Source organism: Anolis sagrei, chromosome X (assembly GCF_037176765.1).
Source record: "Anolis sagrei isolate rAnoSag1 chromosome X, rAnoSag1.mat, whole genome shotgun sequence".
Classification (NCBI taxonomy): Eukaryota; Metazoa; Chordata; class Lepidosauria; order Squamata; family Dactyloidae; genus Anolis; species Anolis sagrei.
In genome coordinates this window covers 29,690,554-29,714,854 of record NC_090034.1, presented here as the reverse complement: position 1 = coordinate 29,714,854, position 24,301 = coordinate 29,690,554, and the positions used below count along the sequence as shown (strand labels likewise).

At 39.9% G+C, this 24,301-nt stretch overlaps 2 protein-coding genes across 4 annotated transcripts in view; one reads left to right on the top strand and one right to left on the bottom strand.

The window, feature by feature from the left end:
* The window catches only part of SVOP (SV2 related protein), a 26,868-nt gene extending 20,199 nt beyond the window's left edge, over positions 1-6,669 (top strand). The window contains exons 13-16 of the mRNA XM_060786118.2: positions 1,138-1,249; positions 2,171-2,252; positions 3,385-3,474; positions 4,915-6,669. Coding sequence (XP_060642101.2) covers positions 1,138-1,249; positions 2,171-2,252; positions 3,385-3,474; positions 4,915-5,106 — 476 coding nt within the window. The 3' untranslated portion in view covers positions 5,107-6,669. The remainder of the gene's footprint in view (positions 1-1,137; positions 1,250-2,170; positions 2,253-3,384; positions 3,475-4,914) is intronic.
* On the bottom strand, positions 6,114-24,301 carry DAO (D-amino acid oxidase). 3 transcript variants are annotated; one of them, XM_067473057.1, is made up of 13 exons: positions 24,238-24,301; positions 20,032-20,098; positions 18,819-19,019; positions 17,445-17,559; positions 16,024-16,100; positions 13,941-14,006; positions 12,126-12,180; positions 11,311-11,415; positions 10,863-10,942; positions 9,621-9,738; positions 7,689-7,787; positions 7,447-7,606; positions 6,114-6,806 (listed from the first exon to the last, which is right to left on the bottom strand). In XM_067473057.1, the coding sequence occupies exons 3-12, from the start codon at positions 19,004-19,006 to the stop codon at positions 7,475-7,477; spliced, it is 1,035 nt and encodes a 344-aa protein (XP_067329158.1). In that variant the 5' UTR covers positions 19,007-19,019; positions 20,032-20,098; positions 24,238-24,301; the 3' UTR covers positions 6,114-6,806; positions 7,447-7,474. The 3 variants fall into 3 exon arrangements, with proteins under 3 accessions (XP_067329158.1, XP_060642100.2, XP_067329159.1); XM_060786117.2 differs by having other exon boundaries at positions 6,114-6,629; positions 24,238-24,299; XM_067473058.1 differs by having other exon boundaries at positions 6,114-6,629; positions 20,032-20,169; positions 24,238-24,297.

Sequence of the window (24,301 nt, the reverse complement as noted above, 5' to 3'; positions counted from 1 at the left end):
GAGGTATAATAAATAAAATAATATTATAGTTTGATATTACTTTCTTATAGTTTGATATTATCTTATTTTATTGTAAGATTGTTATATTTATTATGGCTATATTTTATTATTTTATTCTTATTGTATTATTATATTATTATATTTTAATAATATTATATTTATTATTTTATTGTTATGTTATTTTATAATGATATTCTATTGTTATATTATTGTTTTATGTTATTTAATGTTATTATTTTTATAATATCATATTTATTGATATTATATTATATTGTTTTATATTATTTTATTGTTATATTATTTTTATACTAATATTCTATTTTATTTATTTTTCTATTGTTTTATATTATTATATAATAAAACTGTTTTATATTACTATTATTATGTTATATTTTATTATAATATTACTATTATTATTATATTATTTTATTGTTTTATGTTATAATTTTATTGTTATAATTATACTATTTTTAAAATTCTATCATTGTTGTGTTATTATTGTTTTATATAATAATGGTATTGTTATATTATTTTTATAGTAATATATTTATTGCATTTATTATATTATTGTTTATTATTATTATGTTACAATATTTTAAAAATTACATTATTGTACTATATTATTGTTGTTGTTGTAGTAGTATTATTATTAAGCCTCCCTTAGTTAGAAGGGGTTCTGTTCTTTATTGTATAGTTTATGGGAGGGAACCATAGGTAGCCCCATAGCCAGATCCAGCAGCTTTCTATGGGGAGCAAGGAAGCCGAACAGATTGCATATTTAGAAGTTGGTGTTACAAGTTGAAGAAACCCTGCCACAGGCGTATGGAAGCCAATGCAAGAAAAGACATAGAAGGGAGGCAGAAAGTAAGCAAGAACTACTGTTGAATCAAGTCTCCAACTTTTTCTGCAAATTTTAGTTGTTAGTCCTGGGAGGAGTTAGAATTTTGACTTCCATTACCTTATTAAATTCCTTAGTAACTTTTTACCTAAAACCTTCAGAAGAGACTCAAGGCACTCCTTCAAATCAGTCATGGAAATGAATTAATTTAAAACTACCTGAAATGGAGACCAGGCTCCTTCCTTCCTCTCTCGTTCTCTCCCTCTCCTTCTTCCTGCTCTTTTTCTCCCTCCATCCAGGCATTCTTGTGACCTTATGGGTCATTGACCGCATCGGGCGCAAGAAGACCATGGCTCTCTGCTTCTCCGTCTTTTCCTTCTGCAGTCTCCTGCTCTTTCTCTGCGTCGGGAGGTGAGCAAACGGTGCTGGCTTTGGGTCTCAGTGGCTCTCAGACCCAGTCTTGGAGAAAGGCAAAGGCCAACCTCCTCTTGCTCTATCCCACAAGGAAAACCCCATGGATAGGTGAACTGTGGGCAAAGGGACAGCCAGAAGAGTGGCCAGAACAGCCTCCATGTGTCAATCCCTGCTGGTTGCTGACCAAAGGGTGTCATGTTGAAATGACCCAGATCCCATTTCCCTTTTTGCGGACAGCCAATAATAAATCTCTGACATCCCAGTACCAATTAGTCACCAGATACAGGAGATCTTCATCAGTGAGTTTACTGATCAGATATACTTCACGGTGAGCTTTCACAAAAATGGGGTGCCACACCACACTTCAATCCAGCTTCTGTTTTTATAGACATTCTTAGCTTTCGTTTTCCTGAGAAACATTTCCCTTCTGTGCGTAGGAGCCATTTAAACATTCAACCATTACATCAGCATTGTTATTGCTGTGAGCATGCATATTCAGCCACATTGTGGCAGTGCTAGCTAATTAGCCTCCTAGTTTTTTCCATCGCCTATCAGAGATTTATGGCCTTTCTGTATCGACCAGTGCTTTGTAGTCATAGCAAAACAACTCATTAATCTGTTCCTTTGAAGTTTCTTGCAGGGTCAAGCTGACCCTTCTAGAGACTAACTTTTAGGTGCAGAGCAGGGATCAATATCAACTTGCATTATTGTTTAAGCTATTAGGCAGTTATCAATATGCACACAGTGCCGTTTACAAATCAAAGCAGTGGTTAATACACATTTGCAATATTGTTGAATACACTTGTTAAGCAGTTGCCATTAGCAAATATCACAGAAGTTATTATTAGCAAATATTGTTAAGCAAATGTCGTAGATTTAAATTATTCCAACCTATGTCTCTTCAATCTTCCATTGCAGGAAAGTGCTGACTGTGCTGCTGTTTGTCGCCAGGGCCTTCATTTCGGGAGGGTTTCAAGCTGCTTACGTTTACACCCCGGAGGTAAAAAAAACACCGAGAGATGGTGAGAGGTTTGGGGGAATCCTTTCAAGTCCTGGCCTTCATGCTCTTAGGCGCAAAGGCCACAGGCTATATCAATGTGAAGGGGAAATCTTCAAGTTTTTTTCCACACTCATACATGCCACCCTAACGGGGCAATTGCCCAAGCGACCACCAGGCAGCACTCGAACGTCCAACAATGCAAAATGGCTACAATCCAGCAGGAGAAGGCGGTCTGTGTCCTATAGTTTCAAAGCATGAAGTCCCTAGTTACCCTCTTGGCAGTAGGTACTGAAAAGCCTTCAGGAGATTTTTAAGACCCAACTGAGAGAATGTTGCGCCCCAGCCGTGGGACACCTTTTCACCCAGACACCACGCAGGGATGAGAGAATCCACTAAGGAAAGTTTATTAATAAAAATATAAAAGATAAGTAGCACAATAAAAAAGAACAATAAACAATCCAAAAGACAAATCCAGAGACTCCAAAGTTGTTGAATATAGGCGACAATCAGTTACAGGAATTAAACCACAAGAATTTTAAAAAAATGGAACTTGGAACTTCACTTGTGAGTCAATAGAGTGAAACAAGGCAAGCTCCATACACTTGATCAAAGATATATCCAGAACAAAACAGAGAATAAACCAGACCAAAAACCCTGAAGACATGATCAGGAATTAAAATCCAGGAACTTGAAACTTAAACAAGCAAACATGAACAAGACCCAATATCCAGAAATGTGAACACTTGAAGCAATGCCATAGAACTTAAGAGTTGTTCTCATTTGAAATGCAATGTTTTTCTCATAAAGAATGATCCACTTGGAGCACACTTAAAAGCCCTAATTCTTCTCATGACATCTCTTCTTGTACACCCAGTTCTTCTTTGCTTATCTTGAAGCCTCTGGCAAAAGCAACTCTGTCTCTCTTTCACACTCTTGGGGCAGCCATAGGGAACATCTTTGAGTATGGAAAAAAACACTTGGAAGACTCCCCCTCCACATTGATGTAGGTTTCATATGTGTGCGTTCACTAAAACGTTCACCATGAATTTTTTAATAAACCTGTATGATAATGATACAATGCCGATTGAGAATGATTTTGCTGAATCAAGTTAACGCTGCCCTGTGTTGGCAGGTTTACCCCACAGCCACCCGCGCCCTGGGCCTGGGGACCTGCAGTGGAGTGGCCCGAGTGGGTGCCCTGATCACCCCTTTCATTGCACAGGTAAAGCCCTCTCTATCCCTTTGGTATCTATCACTGTAAGAGAAGAACCCTTATTCTTATTTCTATTAATATTACTATTTACAACGGCTGGGTGGCACTCTGCTGGGGGTGCTTTGATGGTGCTTTCCCTGCATGAAGGCAGAATAAAGGAAGTTGGACTGGATGGTCCCTGGGGTTGCTCATATTATTATTATTACACACACACACACATATATAGAGAGAGTTAAATATTATATATAATTATTATTATTAGAATATATATATTATCATTATTCAATATATTATTATTACTAACTTATTAAATATTATATATTACTTTATATACTCGAGTATAAGCCTAGTTTTTCAGCCCTTTTTTTAGGCTGAAAAAGTCCCCCTCGGCTTATACTCGAGTCAAGGTTATTTATTATTTTCCTGTTATTATTTTTATTACATTTATTATTTTACTCTATTATTATTATTATTATTATTATTATTATTATTATTACATTTATTATTTTACTCTATTATTATTGGAAGGATACATAAGCATATTTATTTATTTATTTATTTATTTATTTATTTGGCTTGTATACCGCTACTCCCAATTTGGCTCGAAGTGGTTTACAGCAGTAGATTAAAGCAATACAATTTACTTTAAAATACAATAAAAACAAGAACAGACATAGTCCCAAGTTATTCACCCATCGAAAGCTTGTCGGAAGAGAAAGGTTTTACAGGCTTTCCGAAAAGCAAGTAGGTCTCGGATAGTTCGGGTTTCAACTGGCAAGGCATTCCATTAATAAGGGGCTACTATTGAGAAGGCTCTCTGCCTAGTAGAGGACAGATGATAAGTCCGGATGTTGGGGACTTCAAGCAAATTTTGGTCTTCGGACTGAAGTAATCTCTGGGGTTGGTAGGGGGATAAGCGGGCCCTCAGGTACGCTGGCCCCAGACCATATAAGGCCTTAAAGGTTAATACATTTACATTGAAGAAGGTTAGAAAAATGGTTTAATCAGAGTTAGGCAGTCTTAAATTACAGTTTTATGTAAATATTTAATCTACTGATGCCTCAATTAATGTAATTTTATTAGTATCTATTTTTATTTTGAAATTTACCACTAGATGCTGCAATTCCCATCCTCGGCTTATACTCAAATCAGTATGTTTCCCCAGTTTTTTCTGATAAAATTAAGTGCCTCGGTTTATATTCGGGTTGGCTTATGCTCGGGTATATACGGTATATATCATTAAATAGTAAATATATGTTATTAGTCTTATTAAATGCTATATATTGATGATGATGATGATGATTATTATTAGAAAGTCTGGAAGGCCACCTGTTTGTGGTGCTTTGATTGCGATTTCCCTGCATGAAGACAGAATAAAAGGGGGCATGTCTTCCACTGAAATACTGTTATAGTACATGAAATAACTCCTCTTCCTGTTTCTCCCGGCAGGTTATGCTGGAGTCATCAGCCTACCTGACACTGCTGGTGTACAGCGGCTGCTGCCTGCTGGCCGCCCTGGCTGCCTGCTTGCTGCCCATTGAAACACAGGGCCGTGGCTTGCAGGAGTCCTCACACCGCCAGTGGGGCCAGGAGATGCTTGGCCGCGGGCTGCCCCGCTCCAGCCCAGGCTCCCAGGGGTGATGGGGCATGTGTGTGTGTGTGTGTGCGCTGCCCGCTTGTACGGGAGCGAGGCACCGCTCAGCCAGGTGTAAGCGAGGTCTGTGTCCCGACTAGAGGCCATGTGTGAGACCGGTGGCATTTATACATGCGGCCCTAGGCACTTACGATTTCATCACATTGAGAGGGGAAAGCACGGGTGGCCGTCCCTTTCAGCGTAGAGAACTGCCCCTCCTACATCAGCCGTCCCACTTTCGTTCTGCCTCTCCATCACACTCACTCACACCTGGAAACCTAAGAGCTGGCAATGCGTTAATCTTACATTCATCACAAGGTCAGCAGTGATCCAAGTTAGAACCATTGCTTCCCATAGGATCCTATTGATCTGCATTGAACCCCATAGGATACAAGAGACTGTTGACAGTTGGCCAATGAAATAGGATGGGAAAGGCTTCTGACTCGGTTATCCATATCCAAAGGAAGCCAGCTTGTCTCGATGCACTGCATGCTGTTGCGTCACATGCACTCGTGAACAGCTCTCTGTGCTCACAAAGCACCTCTGTCTTTTGTCGAGTTCAATTTTGCTGCTTGAGGAGGGTCAGAAAACAGAACGGCAACGGCCGGTATTTCAAGCTTGAAATATGGTTGGGTTTGTTGAACCTGCCACACATCCTCCGCGAGCAAACTTGGGATTCCATTTTGCTTTGTCGCTTTTATGAAATGATCTCAGACCATATCGCATAGCCTTCCTGATTCAGAGAAGCCCCGTGATGAAAAATAAGGGATATTCCAATTGAATTGCACTTGATTTCAAACTGATTGCTCTTGACATCAATTGAGTTGTGTGGAGAGTGGCTGGAAATCTCCCTGGCCCTTTTTATCAACCCATTCGAAGAAGGTGCTGGAGGAGTGATGATGCAAAATACATTGCACATTTAAGAAGTTGAGCAGTTGGTATTACAAGCTAAACCTTGTCACCAGTTCATAGAAAACAAGGAAGACGCAGAAATAAGACCAAAGTAAGCCAAGACCACAATTAAATTCCTTGTTAAGCATTCACCTGTACAAATCAACTCTGTTCCTGGTGAGATTAGTATGGGATGTATGCAGACAATCTGGTTCTCACCTCCCTCTCTTGATTGGGTCTTAGGTTGTGCCGAGAATCATCACTGTATATAACAATCACCGGCAAAGATTTTGCAGTTCATTGTATCCCTTGGGATGAAGTATTATTATTTATTTATTTTATTCTTATTTATTTATTTATTATAAAAGTACAGTTGAGTCTTTTGGGATTGGACTTCACCACGGCATTTGATGACGGGAAAGAGCTTCTCCACATTGTGAAGGATGCTCTTGGTGTTCCTCCTCCGCGCTTGCCAGAAAACAAACAACGAACGCTTGAATGTCTCTACTGTGTTTGAATGTACAGTTTCTCAAGTGTTCCTGTTGAAGGTGAGGTTTCTGTATTACTGCTGAGTTTGTCGTAATTTATTCTTCAATGTCTCCGTCCGATGAGGCAACCATTTGGACGCTGGATTCCGCACCTGATATTTTATGTTGAATAAAGGAATAGTTTTTACAAGAGTTGGCTTTTGACAGAAGTGTCTCTTGTACCAAATTAATTCTCTCTCCAAATCATCCGTGGGTACCTACCCATCATCCCCACCTTCATGCCTAGGGGCTCCTCCAGCTGAGGATGATGGGAGCTGTTCCAACATATCCTAAGGGAAGCAATAGATTACAGTGCGATCCCTGTATCCATGGCAGATGCAAAGTACCCCTATGGATACCAAAACCATGCACTATATTTTTGTGTTGTCGAAGGTTGTCTTGGCTGGAATCACTGTGTTGCTGTGAGATTTTCAGGCTGTATGGCCATGTTCCAGTAGCATTCTTTCCTAGAAACAGGGTGCCTCCAGGCAACAAAGGATAGGCTACCTTTATGCAACTAGTTGACTTTTCAGCTGCATGGCTACTCATGCTATTTAACCTTGTGCAACATTCACACTTGCTTCACACAGACATTGATTCTTCCTCCCATCCACAGATATATATACACTCCACTTGCTTCACCTCCAATAGAACCTCTCAAGATGCCATTAGCCACAGATGCCGGTGAAACATTAGGAGAGTATGCTACTGAAAAATGGCCATACAGCCCGGAAAACTCACAGCAACCTAATGATTCCGGGCATGAAACCCTTTGACAACACATACATACACTCCACTTGCCTCACTTCTAACAGACCTCTCAAGATGCCAGCCATAAATGCAGGCCAAACATTAGGAATGGCCATACAGCCCAGAAAACCCACAACAACCCACTATGCTTTTAGTATGGCAGACCATTGAAGCATTTACCAAAATTTCGGGGGCACCACAAAGGACCTCAGAGGTTGGATCGGGACGGTTTTATCACCGTCTTGCCTTTCAGGATGTTCCCAAACAAGCGGGCAGCCTCCATGGCACAGCCCCAGTGGATGGTGAGCCCGAAGCCTCCGTGGCCGTAGTTGTGGATGACCTGGAAAGGAAAGGAAAGATCATCATTCTCTGAACTCCCATACGGGCAAATGGAGGCACACATAAGACAAACGTCTTCCTACCTCGGATGTTGATGTTCCGTGGCGAACCATCTCGTGCTCCAAGCGAACCTTTGTCCGCACCGGGCGAAACCCATTCCATTCGCTGAGGATCTTGGCTTTCTGGAAATCATAGCATTTTCTCAGTCTTGGAACAGTTACACATTTGAGAACAGTTCTTGTTAAATATTATATATTCTTAAATATTATCAAACTATTATTATTATTATTATTATTATTATTATTATATAATACTAAAGAACCCTCTGGTAATGCAGCAGGTTAAACCGCTGAGCTGCTGAACTTGCTGACCAAAAAGTCCGCAGTTTGAATCCAGGGAGTGGGGGTGAGCTTCCGATGTTAGTCCTAGCTTCTGCCAACCTAGCAGTTCGAAACATTCAAATGTGAGTATATCGATAGGTACTGCTTTGGTGGGAAAATAATGGCACTCCATGCAGTCATGCCGGCCACATGACCTTGGAGACCTCTAGAGACAACACTGGCTCTTCAGCTTAGAAATGGAGATAAGCACCATCCCCCAGAGACGGACATGACGACTTAATGTCAAGGGGAAACCTTTACCTTTTATTATTATCAAATCTATTATTATTACATATCGTATATCATTAAATATATTATTATTAAGCATTTGTTATATATTATTAAACCTAGTATTATATATTATTTATTATATAATATTAAATCTATTGCTAAATATTATATATTATTAAATATATTATTAAACATATTAAATCTATTATGTATTATTAAATGTTATATTATTATTATTATTGCAACAAACAACAAACTTTATATCCTGTCCCATCTCCCCTTGGGGACTTGGGGGCTCAGAACATTAATGGCAACCATCAGATGCCACACAAATACATAATACAAATGTAAATAATAGTACAGTAGAATCTCACTTATCCAACCTTCTCTCATCCAATGTTCTGTATTATACAAAGCAGTCTGCCTCCTGCCCAGCTCCACAGCTGTTTCAATACATTGCGATGTTTTGGTGCTAAATTCGTAAATACAGAAATTACTACATAACGTTACAGTGTATTGAACTGCTTTTTCTTGATTTGTTGTAAAACATGATGTTTTAGTGCTTATTTTGTAAAATCATAACATAATTTGACATTTAATAGGCTTTTCCTTAATCCTTAAAACATTTTTGCTTATCCAACGTTCTGCCAGCCCATTTATGTTGGATAAGTGAGACTTTACTTAGCAGAAGGGAGATGGACTGCGTGGCCCCTGGGGTTGCTATTATTATTATTATTATTATTATTATTATTATTATTATTAAATATTATGTGTGTGTGTGTGTGTATTATTAAATATATGTTGTCATTATTATTATTATTATTATTATTATTATTATTATTATTAGAAATGTGGATGGCCATCTGTTGGGGTGCTTTGATTGTGCTTTTCTGACTGGATGGCCTCTGGGGCTTTTCCACTGAAATACTGTTAAGTTTATGTTGGTCAAAAAGTTTGCCCATGCCTGATATATATACATTAAATATAATATAATATAATATAATATAATATAATATAATATAATATAATATAATATAATATATCAACATGTCTTGGGGCTCCAAAAGAAACTTGCTTCACAAAGGCTCTGTGGCTGAAAAAAATTGAGAAGCCCTGCCCTTGTGTGATGAGGACCTAAGCCTTTCTCCAACCAGAAGGAGGATAGGGAATCCGTATGAAGAGGAATGAGAAGAAGCCAGTGGGATCCTTCCCAGGTGTCCCGACATGCTGGATTACAAACACCACCATTCTTGGATGATGGGGCAAAGGTTCATCTGAGAAGAATGTAGATGTGCTGAAGGGCAGTTTGTGTGTGCCTAAGCCCCACTTCTGATGGGGCAGAGGGCTATTCTCTTGATTCGGTCCCCAAACGTCATTTGGAGGATTTGGGTTTGATGGCTCTACCTGAAGGCTGGGCATTAGCTTGCAGCAACTTTGCCAGATGTATTGACGGTCCACCGGGCTGTTCTCATGGCTCCAGTTTCCCAGCTGGAAGATGCCGCCCAAGGTCACCGTGTTGCTCCTAATACCAAACACAGAAGGAAGACAGGGAATCCATATGAGAAGGAATGGGAGGAAGCCAGTGGGATCCTTCTCAGGTACCCTCCTGTTTGCTGTTGGCTTCCTACTTCATGGTTTATCTATGAGTCTCTTTGGCCAACCCATTTGACAGACTGTGGAGGAATGGGAGGAAGCCAATGGGATTCTTTCCAGATACACTCTGGTTTGCCGTTGCCTTACTATTTCAAGGTTTATCTATGGGTCTGTTGGGCTAACCCATTTGACACAATGAGGAGCAATGGGAGGAAGCCAATGGGATCCTTCTCAGGTACCCTCCTGTTTGCCATTGGCTTCCTGCTTCAAGGTTTATCTACAGGTCTGTTGGGCCAACCCATTTGACACACTAAGGAGGAATGGGAGGAAGCCAGTGGGATCCTTTCCAGATACACTCCGGTTTGCTGTTGGTTTACCGCTTCAAAGTGTATTTATGGGTCTGTTAGGCCAACCCATTTAGTGGACCCTTTCCAACTCTTCTGTTATTATAATTATTATTATTATAATTATTATTATATTTATAGAATGCGAGTCAGTCTACATGACCTTTAGGGGACCTCTTCCAACTCTTATTATAATATTAAATTACATTATATTTATATTTATTGAATGGGAGTCAGTCTAGGTGACCTTTAGGGACCTTTCCAACTTTATTATAATTACTTATTGATGAGAGAATGGGAGACAGCAATAATAATAATAATAACATATTTGTACCCCGCTACCATTTCCCCAAGGGACTCGGTGCGGCTTACATGAGGCCGAGCCCAAACACAACAATACAAGCAATAACAACACAGTACAAGCAATTAAAAACACATAGATGACCTTTAGGGAACCCCTTCCAACTCTATATTATATTTATAGAATGTGAGTCAGTCTGGATGACCTTTAGGGTATCCCTTCCAACTCTGTTGTTGCTATTATTATTATTATTATTTATTCATAGGAGAATGGGAAGTCTCCTCTTCCCTGGAGAGCTGGCTATGGCTGGGAGGCTGATTTCAAGGCAGCTGCAAGACAAAACATTTCCCCTTGTACAACCCCTATGGTGTCTTCCCACTCCAACACCCTCTGCAGGTTTCTCCTCACCCAGGGATGACGTATGGGGTGGTGTAGACTTCGGATTCCCGGTGAGTGATGATGAAATGCTTGACCCAGGGAGCCTCCACCTTACAAACCAAAACAGAGGTGACACTAGCATCAGTGGAGCCCACTGGCATTTGCAGAAATCCATTTCTTCATATTACTCTTGCTTCTCTAATTTGGGCCTGTCAGAGAAACTGTCTTCTATGCTCCACCAGTGTAAATAAGATGGGAGCCGACCCTTCTTGGGGTCCCCTCAGGGAGAGAAGGAGGTATAGAAGTAAAGTTTTTAATTATTATTCTCTTCTTTATGGAACGGCTATCCCTTGGAGGCCCAACAGGTACCAATGTTGACCTCTTTTCAGTGCCAGGTCAAAATATTTATGCTTTTCTAGAACTAACTTCCACCAGGTGAAGAGGAGCAACCACATCCCACCTCACAACCAGAACTCACCTTGATGATTTGCCCACGGCCTGGGCACAGCTCAGGATCCGGCTGCAGTTCTCCGGCCCGAATCCCCGTGCAGTTGATAATGACATCAACGCCTTGAGCTGTCAACTGACCACAAATCAAGTTGGAGGCAGTGTCCTTCTCTCTTACCCTCCCTTCACTCAGACTTTGCTCTTGGGATTCCTTTTAGCAAAGGGTCTCAAAGCCCACCCTCTCCATCCAAGGGTGGTCCTCCCAATGGGATTGGATTACAAGTCAAAGCATTATCAGTCACCATGGTTTGAAGCTCAAGATATCACCTCACAATCCAAACAGCAGATTATCCTTGTCCAAGGGAGTTGAAGCATTGCAAAGGCAGGCCTACCCTTAAATATATTCCTGGCCTTGTTTCCCAATTAAGATCAGGAACAGAGATTATAAACATAATTTTATTTCTGCAGACGCAAAACCCACCTGAGGGGGGTATATAATGCCAGAATAATACCACACCCATTGGCAAAACAGAGCCTCTTTTATACATATTCAAACAGGCACACATTGCACTCTAACACAGGGTTCAGGTCCCTGTTTGGGTTCAGGCCTTCCTTTAAATATATTCCCTGGCCTTGTTTCCCAATTAAGGTCAGGAATGGAGTTTTATTTCTGCATAAGTGGGTCTCTGTAATGTCAGGATAAGGCCACACTGAAGTTCTAAAGTCTAGCCTCTTTTCTACAAGTTTCTCTTGGTCACTTGAACGTTGCTCACTCCACCCCACTCTGTTTTCACCTGACTGATAAGCCTTTGCAGTCTCCATGCTGTAACTACTTCCCAAACTAACCTCCTGGAAGGACTGGATTTTCCGATGGAAAAACTTGACTCCCCGTAGCTTCAGCCTTGAACAGAAATAATAATAATAGTCAAGATGAGAGTCAAGATGAAGATCCACCCAGAGGAAAAGTGTTCCTGCCATACATCAAGGGAACCACTGACCGCATAGGGAAGCTGATGAGGAAACACAACATACAAACAATCTACAAACCCACCAAGAAAATCCAACAAATGCTACGTTCAGCAAAGGACAAGAGGGATCCTCTCACCTCTGCAGGAGTCTACCGTATACCATGCAGCTGTGGACAAGTCTACATAGGGACCACCAAACACAGCGCCCAAACAAGAATCCAGGAACATGAAAGGCACTGCAGACTACTCCAACCAGAGAAATCAGCCATAGCAGAGCACCTGATGAACCAACCTGGACACAGCATTTTATTTGAGAACACAAAAATGCTGGACCACTCTCACAACCACGTCAGACTACACAGAGAAGCCATTGAAATCCACAAACATGTGGACAATTTCAACAGAAAGGAGGAAACCATGAAAATGAACAAAATCTGGCTACCAGTATTAAAAAATTCTAAAATTGCAACAGCAAAAACAGCAGGGAGAAAAACAGGCAGGGACATCTAATCACCTTTCAAGAAGAGTTTGCTCCAGGCACAGTCAGCCCATTGTATGCTAATCAAGGTGGTCAGTTGAAAGATTCACACCTAGCCCAACTTACAAAAGCCTTTTGTCTCACCCTGGTCATTCCACAGATATATAAACCCCTTTTTTCCCAGCTCCAGCAGACCTTACCTCTGAGGAAGCTTGCCATAGATGCAGGCGAAACGTCAGGAGAAATGCCTCTAGAACATGGCCATATAGCCCGAAAAAACCCACAAGAACTGAATAATAGTAGTAGTAGTAGTAGTAGTAGTAGTTTAATTTCTAACCTCTCTTCAAGGCTCGATATGAGAGCCTGTCAAGCAACAGAGCAAGTCGTGGAATTTGATCGAACCACGGAAGTTGGGTTCAGTTCCTTTGGAGGCAAGGCGAGTCTCAAGATGTCATATTGAAGAGACATAGGTTGGAATAATTGAATTTTGTGATATTTGCTAATAATAACTGTTTAACAAGTGTACTTAACAATAATTGCATAATGTGTATTAATCACTACTTTGATTTGCTTAACAACAACACCATGTGGATAATTGCCCAATAGCTTAACAATAATGCAAATTGATATTGATCACTGTTCTGCACCATTGTTCTGTGCTTCACCAAAAGTTAGACCCTGCATGGAACTTCAAAAGGACATGATTAACTAGTTGTTTTGCTAAAGACTTCAGAGCTCAGCACAGGGTAAAGTGGTAGGGAGTAAAACTGGTTGACATGGCAAGGCCATAAATTTTCTCAAAGGCGATGGGAATAAACAAGGAGGCTAATTAGCTAGCATTGACAAAATGGGTTTCAATATGCATGCTCCAGAAAAAAAGATGGCTTTATGGCGTTTCTCCAAGAAATTAAAGTTACATTGTCTATAAAGACAGAAGCTGGATTGAGGAGTGGCGTGGCACTTCATTTGTTTGTAAAGCTGACAGTGCATTTATCTGATCAAATAAACTCACGATAATGGAGATCTCCTGTCTCTAGTGATTATTTTGGAACTTAGATACTAAAGATCGGGGTAATTTCAATACTTAAAGAAGGTCATCATGACATATCTCTAATGTTACCTCCAAGCTCAATGTACTCGGATCACTAAGCCTCGCAGAACGGGGTGTTTTCCAAACGTGTTACTGCCTGTGAATGAATATCCATACTTACATACCTGTTTGTAAGCCATGGTAAGTAGCTTTTACCCTCCAGGATCAGGGCTGTGTTAAACCAGCCATAGCTGAAATCAGAAGAAAAAGGGGGGGAATGCAATTGTGTTTCTGGGGACAGAGTGGGGATGATATATAATGATAATAATAATATAATAATACAATGACATAATATAATATAGTATGATGATAATAAAATTAATATCCTTTAATATAATTGTCAGCACATGGTTTTATATGAGGTGAAAAAAATGCTTATAGTTTAAACTGTGTGGTTAAGTAATGCATGAGTTAATACACAGAGATGTGATGTACTGCTAGAGTGTAACAATACATCACAACTGTTCCTGTGCTGGCCAGATGCTGAAGAACTGATAAGATTGGAATGTGCTTCTTGCGGTGTGTCTAGATGTGAGCGAAAGTGATTGATTATTCTCTTACGTGTATATAGTGTATATTTGGAATAATGTTAAGTGCTGCTTTGTTTTGAAAGCTGAACTAAGGAGTCCAGTATTGTTTGTATTTTTCAGGCAGATGCCTGAAAGATTGAGATAAGAGAGGTAACTTAGCTCAATTCAACAACAAGGGTTATGGGCCCAGCATGCTTCCGCTGCGCAACTCTTAACATAATAGAATATAATATGATAATAATATATGATAATATATAATAATATAACATAATATAATAACATCATAATATCTCCGAACGTATTCTCCCCTACGAACTATCAAGATTACTAAGATCATCTGGAGAGGCCCTGCTCTCGGTCCCACCAGCCTCGCAAGCGCGGCTGGTGGGGACGAGGGACAGGGCCTTCTCGGTGGTGGCCCCACAACTCTGGAACTCTCTCCCTCTGGAGGCCAGAACCGCCCCATCCATCCTAACATTTAGGAAACGGGTGAAGACGTGGCTGTGGAGTCAGGCCTTCGAGGAATGAGACAACACCATAGGACTCTGGATGGAAGTGGATATAGATCCATCTTATTAGGACGACTGACCACTATAGTTTTATATTTAGTGTTTTTAAAGTTGTTTTGTAATTTGTGATATATGATATTTTAATGAATGTATATGTTTTTATGGCTGTAAACCGGGCTGAGTCCCTCAACGAGGTTGAGAAGCTCGGTATACAAAACTGTGAAATAAATAAATAAATAATATAGTATGATGATAATATTATATTATAGTATGATGATAATAATATATAATAATATAACATAATATAATATAGTATTATGAAGCTGTAATTTATATTAACGGTCGAGTGGTTAAGGAGGGTTCTGCCTGGCAAGCATTGACACTCACACAACCAAGGTGCTAGATTAGAAGCATGGCTCATAAAAATCTCATCAGCATAACCATTTTGGCAGTTTCCCCCCAAAAATAGCACGAGTATGCTGATGAGCTTTTTATGAGCTCTAATGTCCCGTACTATATATATATATATATATAGAGAGAGAGAGAGAGAGAGAGACTAAAACAAACATATCATGACATGATTAAACCATATAAGAATCCTGCCTGAATCCTGAAGTGTTACTTCTGTCCTCATCTCTCTAGTATTGCAGAGAATTGGACCTTGTAAGTTATTCACAAAGGCATCCGGAATTGAAAAAGGAACGGGAATGGCTCCAGACCTGGGGAGAGGCAAGATGGCGCCAGCATGATTGGAGGCATTTTTATGAGCTCTGGTATCTTTGTTTTTCCTACTACTTAGAATCATAGAATCTTTTGAAAAACGGAGCAGAAAACACAGTAGGACAAGCCCTGAGTCAACTAGACACCACATGGCTTCTAAACAACTCAGGACAGATAAATTATTCAGGGAAGGAACTGACTTAAACACACTTATAACACACTGTTTGAAATTACTATGAACAACAACAAGAGTTCCTCATGATAAGGTTAATGAACCTCCTCTATCAGAAACCTTTGATAACAGGAGAATATGGTGTCCAGAAATGCGTCTTGGGGCTCTTCAATAATACCTATCAAGGAACTACAGAAACAAAACGGCAATAGGATCTTATGAGCAAACCAAACAATACTGCAAACAGCCCACATTGGAATCAATAACGGTTCCAGACCTGTAGCCAGGAAAGAGTTCCAGCTCCTTTGGGGACAAATGCCGGAATCCCAAGACGATTTCTTTCCATGATGGGTCCTATGGGGAAAAGGAGCATTCTATTGAACCTCAACCTGATCTATTGATAGCTATCCCTTCCTGTGTAACTTTTATCCTTTTATATCATGCATCTATTTACCAAATCTGGAATGTATACACTGTACTTTTATTCTGCCTTATTCTTAAATGTACTAAATATATGAAAAACTAAACTGCTTGACCCAAGCCAAGGGTCACCCATCATGAATGCATCCTCAGCCTCAGGCAACAGCTCCACTGCAGTCACCTCAATGGACTTCCTGAAGATTCTCCTTTGTTTATTTGGGGGGGGGACCCCATTTGTCTGTTTCCAGGAGCCTCTATCCTATATCTTTGCTCCACTGGCAAGTATTTCACCTGGAACTTTGGTTATTAATTATTGTTAGCCATGCTCTCCAGGCAGTCCCCTCCCATTTTATTGTGGTCTAAATCTCATTATCAAAATAGCAAGAAAGGAGATTCTGCTTAAACATTAGAAAGAACTTATTGGGTGCAAAAGCTTTCAGACAGCAAAGCAGACTGCCTGTCTTGGAGGCCAATGGACTCTCTTTCTTTGGAGATAATTCCAAAGCGCTCATGTCAGTCTAGATGGCAATTGAGATCTCTACGATTTTATGAAATGTGACCTCAGCCTTATTTAATCTCTATCTTTCTGTCTGTCTATCTACCTATATATCTATTTATCTATAATAAAAGTGAATGTATGTATGTATGTGGGTGCTTTCCTATTGGCTCCTACTTCCAGAGATTACCGTGACCCCCATGAATGACGGATCTGGACCAAAACTTGGCAAACAGACCTAACATGGCCAACTGTGGATACTGGTGGGGTTTAGGGCTGATTGACCTTGGAATTAAGAGAAATCTGAACCCAGCAGATGACAAATCTGGATCAAACGTCTCACACAGACCCAACATGGCCAACTGTGGATACAGGTGAGGCTTGGGGTAATCTTGGAATCAGGAGTTATAGTTCACCTGTATTCAGAGAACACTGAACCTAGCCATCAATGAATCTGGACCAAACTTGGCACACAGACTCAACATGACCAACTGTAGGTAACGGCAGGGTTTGGGGGTGACTGATATTGGAATCACTCATATTCAGAGAACACTGAACCCAGCTGTTGACAGATCTGGACCAAACTTGGTGCACAGACCCAAAATGGCCAACTGTGGATGCAGGCAGGATTTGATGAGGACTGACCCATGATTTTGGGAGCTGTAGTTCACCCACATCCTTATGAATTTTCTAATGGCAGCATTCATTAAAAAAGCAAAGACTGACCTTTTCTAATAAATAATGCTAAAAAACACACATTTTCTTCCAGTTTTGTTACCTACTGGAACTGGCTCTGTGAAGAGATTGTATCCCGAGATCAGAAACAAGCCCATCTCTTTGGCTTCAGGTGAGTTAAGATGCTGGAGCAGATAGTCAAAAGTCTCTTTGTTCCAGAAGCTTGAATAGGAAACAAGAGAAGATGAGGTGATGTAACCCCTTATCCCCAATCAAGGTAAAGGATTACACTGGAAATACATTGCAGGTGGATCAGAGATTGATGTCTGTATAATTGGGAATGAGTTGGGGGACTGTTGGGCTTTGAAGCCCCTGTTTCAGAGAAAGTAAAGGTAAAGGTTTCCCCTTGACATTAAATCTAGTCGTATCCGACTCTGGAGGTGGTGCTCATCTCAATTTCTAAGCTGAAGAGCCAGCATTGTCTGTAGACGCCTCCTAGGTCATGTGGCCAGCATGACTGCATAGAATGACGTTACCTTCCCGCTGAAGTGGTACCTAATAATCTATTAACATTTGCATGTCTTTGAACTGCTAAGCTGGCCAAAGCTGTGGCTAACAGTGAGAGCTAACCCCGCTCCCCGGATTCGAACCGCTAACCTTTTGGTCAGCAAGTTCAGCAGCTCAGCAAAAAGTAATAATGTAATAATGAGAACATAATAATAATTATAATAATAATATAATAAAATAATCAAAATATAATATAATATAATAATAATATAATGTAATAATAATACAATAAAATCATAATAACAATATAATAATAATGAGTGTTGGGCTTTGAAGCCTCTGCTTCAGAGAAAGTGCTGTAATAATGATAATAATAGTCTAACTATAATAAAATAAAACAATAATATAATATTGTCATATAATAATATAATAACAATAATCGTATAATGTATATACTAATATAATAATAATAAGAAGAAAAAGAAGTGTTGGGCTTTGAAGCCTCTGCTTTAAAGACAGCTCTTTCGGACAAGGAAACAAAATGCTTTTCAGTGGGCAAGTACTTGTTTTCAGAGTAATAAATAATAATACTGATATAATAATAAAATATAATAATGAAATAAAATAAAATATAATAACAATAATATTATAATAGCATTATAATAATATATATTAATAATATAATAATACAACAACAACAACAACAACAATAGTTGCTTAAGAAAATGCAAGGTTTTTATAAGATGGGATGATGAGGCTCACACTAAGAGAAGTAGGAAGACTCCTAATAAATATAAATATAATAGTAATAGAATTATTATGATAATTTAATAATATAATATAAAATAATATAATAATAACACAACAATAATATAATAATATAATACTGTAACAATTCAATATAACAATACCATAATATTATATTTTTAACTTTAACCATAATAACCATAATATATTTTTAACTTTGCACGTACGTCTCTTGGATATTTCCCTTGTCGTCCACATAGGGCTGCCAGAGACCGGCTGCTCCGTCACTGGTGGTGTGTGGCGTGAAGGTGTCGGCATAGACCTCCACTTCCAGACCAGCTGAACTGTATTGTTCATGGATGCAGAGGGCCGTGGACAGACCTATGACCCCTGCTCCGACCACAGCGACACGCATGACAGGCTCTGGACTGGGAGAGAAGTCGCCTATGAGCATGTTTATGGCTTTTGCTCACTCATTATGTTATCTATTATGTCATCTATATTGCTGTGAGCATGAGTATTCAAACTTATTATGTCAGTGCTAGCACATTAGCTTCCTCGTTAGTTCCCATTGCCTATGGGAAGATTTATGGCCTTGCTGTCAACCAGTTTTACTCCCTACTACCTCACCACCTGCTGGAACTATAATGTTATCTATTATGTCATCTATTTATTGCTGTGACCATGGGTATTCAGACCCATTAAGTGCTAGCTCATTAGCCTCCTCATTCGCCTATGAGAAGATTTATGGCCTTGTTGTGTCAACCAGTTTTACTCCCTACTACCTAACCCTGTGCTGATATGTCACCTTTTATTGCTGTGAATAATGATGGATCTGGGCTAGTCTTGGCACACAGACCCAATATGGTGAATAGAAGATACTGCAGGGGTTTGGGGGGAGTGGACCTTGAATTATGGGGGTTGTAGTTCGCCTACATCCAGAGAGCACTGAAAACCCAAACAACGATGGATCTGGACAAAACTTGGCACACAGATCTAACATGAACAGCTTTGAATACTGGTAGAATTTAGAGGAAATTGACCTTGACATTTGAGAGTTGTAGTTGCTGGGATTTATAGTTCACCTACAATCAAAGAGCACTCCGCACCCCACCAACAATGGAATTGGACCAAACTTGGCGCACAGAACTCCCATGAACCAACAGAAAATACTGGAGGGGTTTTGACCTTGAGTTTGGGAGTTGTAGTTCACCCACATCCGGAGAGCACAGTGAACCCAAACAATTATTAACTGAGACCAAACTTGGTACATAGACCTGATATACCCACATTTCAATACTGCTGAAGTTTAGAGGGAAATTTACGTGGCATTCTGGAAGCTGTAGTTCACTCACACCATTATGCATTTTGTAATGGGAGCATTCATAAAAACACAAAAACACAGATTCACTTTTTCAAATGAAGAGTATTACAGCTTACCTAACTCGAAACGAATCGTGAAATCTGTGGACAAGTCTCTCGCTCGCTGCAGGCTTCCCTTTGGACTCTGCGAGTTGGGAATGAAACAAGCAAGGTCCAAATTCCACAAGAAAGGGAGGAGCAGAACTGGCACTGTTCCTGGCATTTTGCAATAATAATAATAATAATAATAATAATAATAATAATAATAATGGAAATAATATAATATAAAATGATGTAAGATAATGTCAAATAATATTATTATTATAGTAATATAATAATTATAATAATATATAAATTAATGTAAGATAATGTGTTGTTGATAATATATTATTATAATATATTATTATAGAATCCTGTATAATATCATATAATATAATATCCAATAATAATACTATCATTATAATAATAGAAATACTGTAATATAATATATTACAATGGAAATAATATAATATAAAATAAAATAATGTAAGAAAATGTCCAATGATAATATTATTATTAAAATAATAGTAATAAAATAACAATATAATACAAAATAATGTAAGAATATCTAATAATAACTCCAGCAAAGGATCACCGCCTTGTCGGGGCGCTGGAGCTTGAGCACCTCAATGATGTCATGAGCGAAACCGTGTAGGGCCACCCAAGACGGGACGGTTGTGGCAGAGAGGTCAGACCAAGCGTGATCCCTGGGGAAGGCAATGGCAAACCACTCCAGTATCCTTGCCAAGAAAACTAAATGGACCAGTACAACCAGAGATATGTCGGTATGCCATTGGAAGATGGGACTCCCAGGTCGGATGATGGCCAAAATGCTACTGGGGAGGAGCAGAGGATAAGTTCAACTAGCCCCAGATGTGATGACGCAGCTAGCTCAAAGCCGAAAGGAAGGCTAGCGGCCGACGGTACTGGAGGCGAACGACGAATCCGATGCTCTAAAGATCAACACACCATAGGAACCTGGAATGTAAGATCTATGAGCCAGGGCAAATTGGATGTTGTTATTGGTGAGATGTCAAGACTAAAGATAGACATTCTGGGGGTCAGCGAACTGAAATGGACTGGAATGGGCCACTTCACATCAGATGACCACCAGATCTACTACTGCGGACAAGAGGAACATCGAAGAAATGGAGTAGCCTTCATAATTAATAAGAAATTCGCTAAAGCGGTGCTTGGATACAACCCAAAAAATGACAGAATGATCTCAATTCGAGTGCAAGGAAAGCCTTTCAACATTACAGTGATCCAAATATATGCCCCAACCACAGCTGCTGAAGAAGCAGAAGTAGATCAGTTCTATGAGGATCTGCAGGACCTACTGGATAATACACCAAAAAGAGACATTATTTTCATTACAGGAGACTGGAATGCCAAGGTGGGAAGTCAAATGACAACAGGGATCACAGGCAAGCATGGTCTGGGAGAACAAAATGAAGCGGGACGCAGGCTGATAGAATTTTGCCAGGAAAACACGCTGTGTATAACAAACACTCTCTTCCAACAACCTAAAAGACGGCTTTATACATGGACCTCACCAGATGGTCAACACCAAAATCAGATTGACTACATCCTTTGCAGCCAAAGGTGGCGGACATCCATCCAGTCGGTGAAAACAAGACCTGGGGCTGACTGTAGCTCAGATCACGAACTTCTTATTGCCCAATTTAGAATAAAACTAAAGAGATCAGGGAAAATACACAGACCAGTTAGATATGATCTCACTAACATTCCTAGCGAATATACAGTGGAAGTGAAGAACAGATTTGAAGGACTAGATTTAGTAAACAGAGTCCCAGAAGAACTATGGATAGAAGTCCGCGACATTGTTCAGGAGGCGGCAACAAAGTACGTTCCAAAGAAAAAGAAAACCAAGAAGGCAAAATGGTTGTCTGCTGAGACACTGGAAGTAGCCCAAGAAAGGAGGAAAGCAAGAGGAAACGGTGATAAGGGGAGATATGCCCAGTTAAATGCGCAATTCCAGAGGTTAGCCAGAAGAGATAAGGAACTATTTTTAAATAAGCAATGCATGGAAGTGGAAGAAGACAACAGAATAGGAAGGACAAGAGACCTCTTCCAGAAAATTAGAAACATTGGAGGTAAATTTCAGGCAAAAATTGGTATGATAAGAAACAAAGATGGCAGGGACCTAACAGAAGCTGAAGAGAACAAGAGAAGATGGCGAGACTATACAGAAGATCTGTATAGGAAGGATAATAATATTGAGGATAGTTTTGACGGTGTGGTGAATGAATTAGAACCAGACATCCTGAGGAGTGAGGTTGAATGGGCCTTAAGAAGCATTGCTAACAACAAGGCAGCAGAAGACGATGGGATCCCAGGTGAACTGTTTAAAATCTTAAAAGATGATGCTGTCAAGGTGATGCATGCCATTTGCCAGCAAATATGGAAAACACAAGAATGGCCATCAGACTGGAAAAAATCAACTTGTATCCCCATACCAAAAAAGGGAAACGCGAAAGACTGCTCAAACTTCCGTACAGTGGCCCTTATTTCTCATGCCAGTAAGGTAATGCTCAAGATCCTGCAAGGAAGACTCCAGCAATACATGGAGCGAGAGTTGCCAGATGTTCAAGCTGGGTTTAGAAAAGGCAGAGGAACGAGAGACCAGATTGCCAATATCCGCTGGATAATGGAGAAAGGCAAGGAGTTTCAGAAAAACATCTACTTCTGCTTCATTGACTATTCTAAAGCCTTTGACTGTGTGGATCATAATAAATTGTGGCAAGTTCTTGGTGGGATGGGCATCCCAAGCCACCTTGTCTCTCTCCTGAGGAATCTGTACAAGGACCAAGTCGCAACAGTAAGAACTGACCACGGAACAACAGACTGGTTCAAGATTGGGAAAGGCGTCCGGCAAGGCTGCATACTCTCACCCAACCTTTTTAACTTGTATGCAGAACACATCATGCGATGTGCGGGGCTGGATGAATGCAAAGCTGGGGTGAAAATTGCTGGAAGAAACATTAACAACCTCAGATATGCAGATGACACCACTCTGATGGCCGAAAGCGAGGAGGAGCTGAGGAGCCTTCTAATCAAGGTGAAAGAAGAAAGCGCAAAAGCCGGGTTGCAGCTAAACGTCAAAAAAACCAAGATTATGGCAACAAGAATGATTGACAACTGGAAAATAGAGGGAGAAACCGTGGAGGCCGTGACAGACTTTGTATTTCTAGGTGCAAAGATTACTGCAGATGCAGACTGTAGCCAGGAAATCAGAAGACGCTTACTTCTTGGGAGGAGAGCAATGTCCAGTTTCGATAAAATAGTAAAGAGTAAAGACATCAGACTGGCAACAAAGATCCGCCTAGTCAAAGCCATGGTATTCCCTGTAGTAACCTACGGATGTGAGAGCTGGACCTTAGGGAAGGCTGAGCGAAGGAAGATCGATGCTTTTGAGCTGTGGTGCTGGAGGAAAGTGCTGAGAGTGCCTTGGACTGCGAGAAGATCCAACCAGTCCATCCTCCAGGAAATAAAGCCCGACTGCTCACTGGAGGGAAAGATACTAGAGACAAAGTTGAAGTACTTTGGCCACATCATGAGGAGACAGGAAAGCCTAGAGAAGACAATTATGCTGGGGAAAGTGGAAGGCAAAAGGAAGAGGGGCTGACCAAGGGCAAGATGGATGGATGGCATCCTTGAAGTGACTGGACTGACCTTGAGGGAGCTGGGCGTGGTAACGGCTGACAGGGAGCTCTGGCGTAGGCTGGTCCATGAGGTCACGAAGAGTCGGAGACGACTGAACGAATGAACAACAACATCTAATAATAATATTGTATTAAAATAATAGAAGTAGTCGTGTATTGTTATTATGGAAATAATAATATAAAATAAGAATATCCATATTATATTATCATTATACTATATCATTATATTATTATTATAATATATTATCACAGATCCCATATATAATATAATATTATTATAATATATTATTATTTTATTATAATGTGACATATTTTATAGATAGATAATTCCTTAGATGCAGGCGAAATGTCAGGAGAGAATGCTTCTGGAACATGGCCCGAAAAAACTACAACAGCCCGAAAAACCTACAACTCAGATAATTCCTTTATACGATTTAAAATATATATAATATAATGTCCAATAATAATAATAATAATAATAATAATAATAATAATAATAATAAATGTTACTTCTTCTAGGAAGCAACTCGGATTTTTTCCCGAAAAAATCTACAACAACCTCGGATTTTTTCCTCCAATAGCGAAAAGGCGGAACGGTGAGTGCGAGGCCCGTGTTGTAGGAC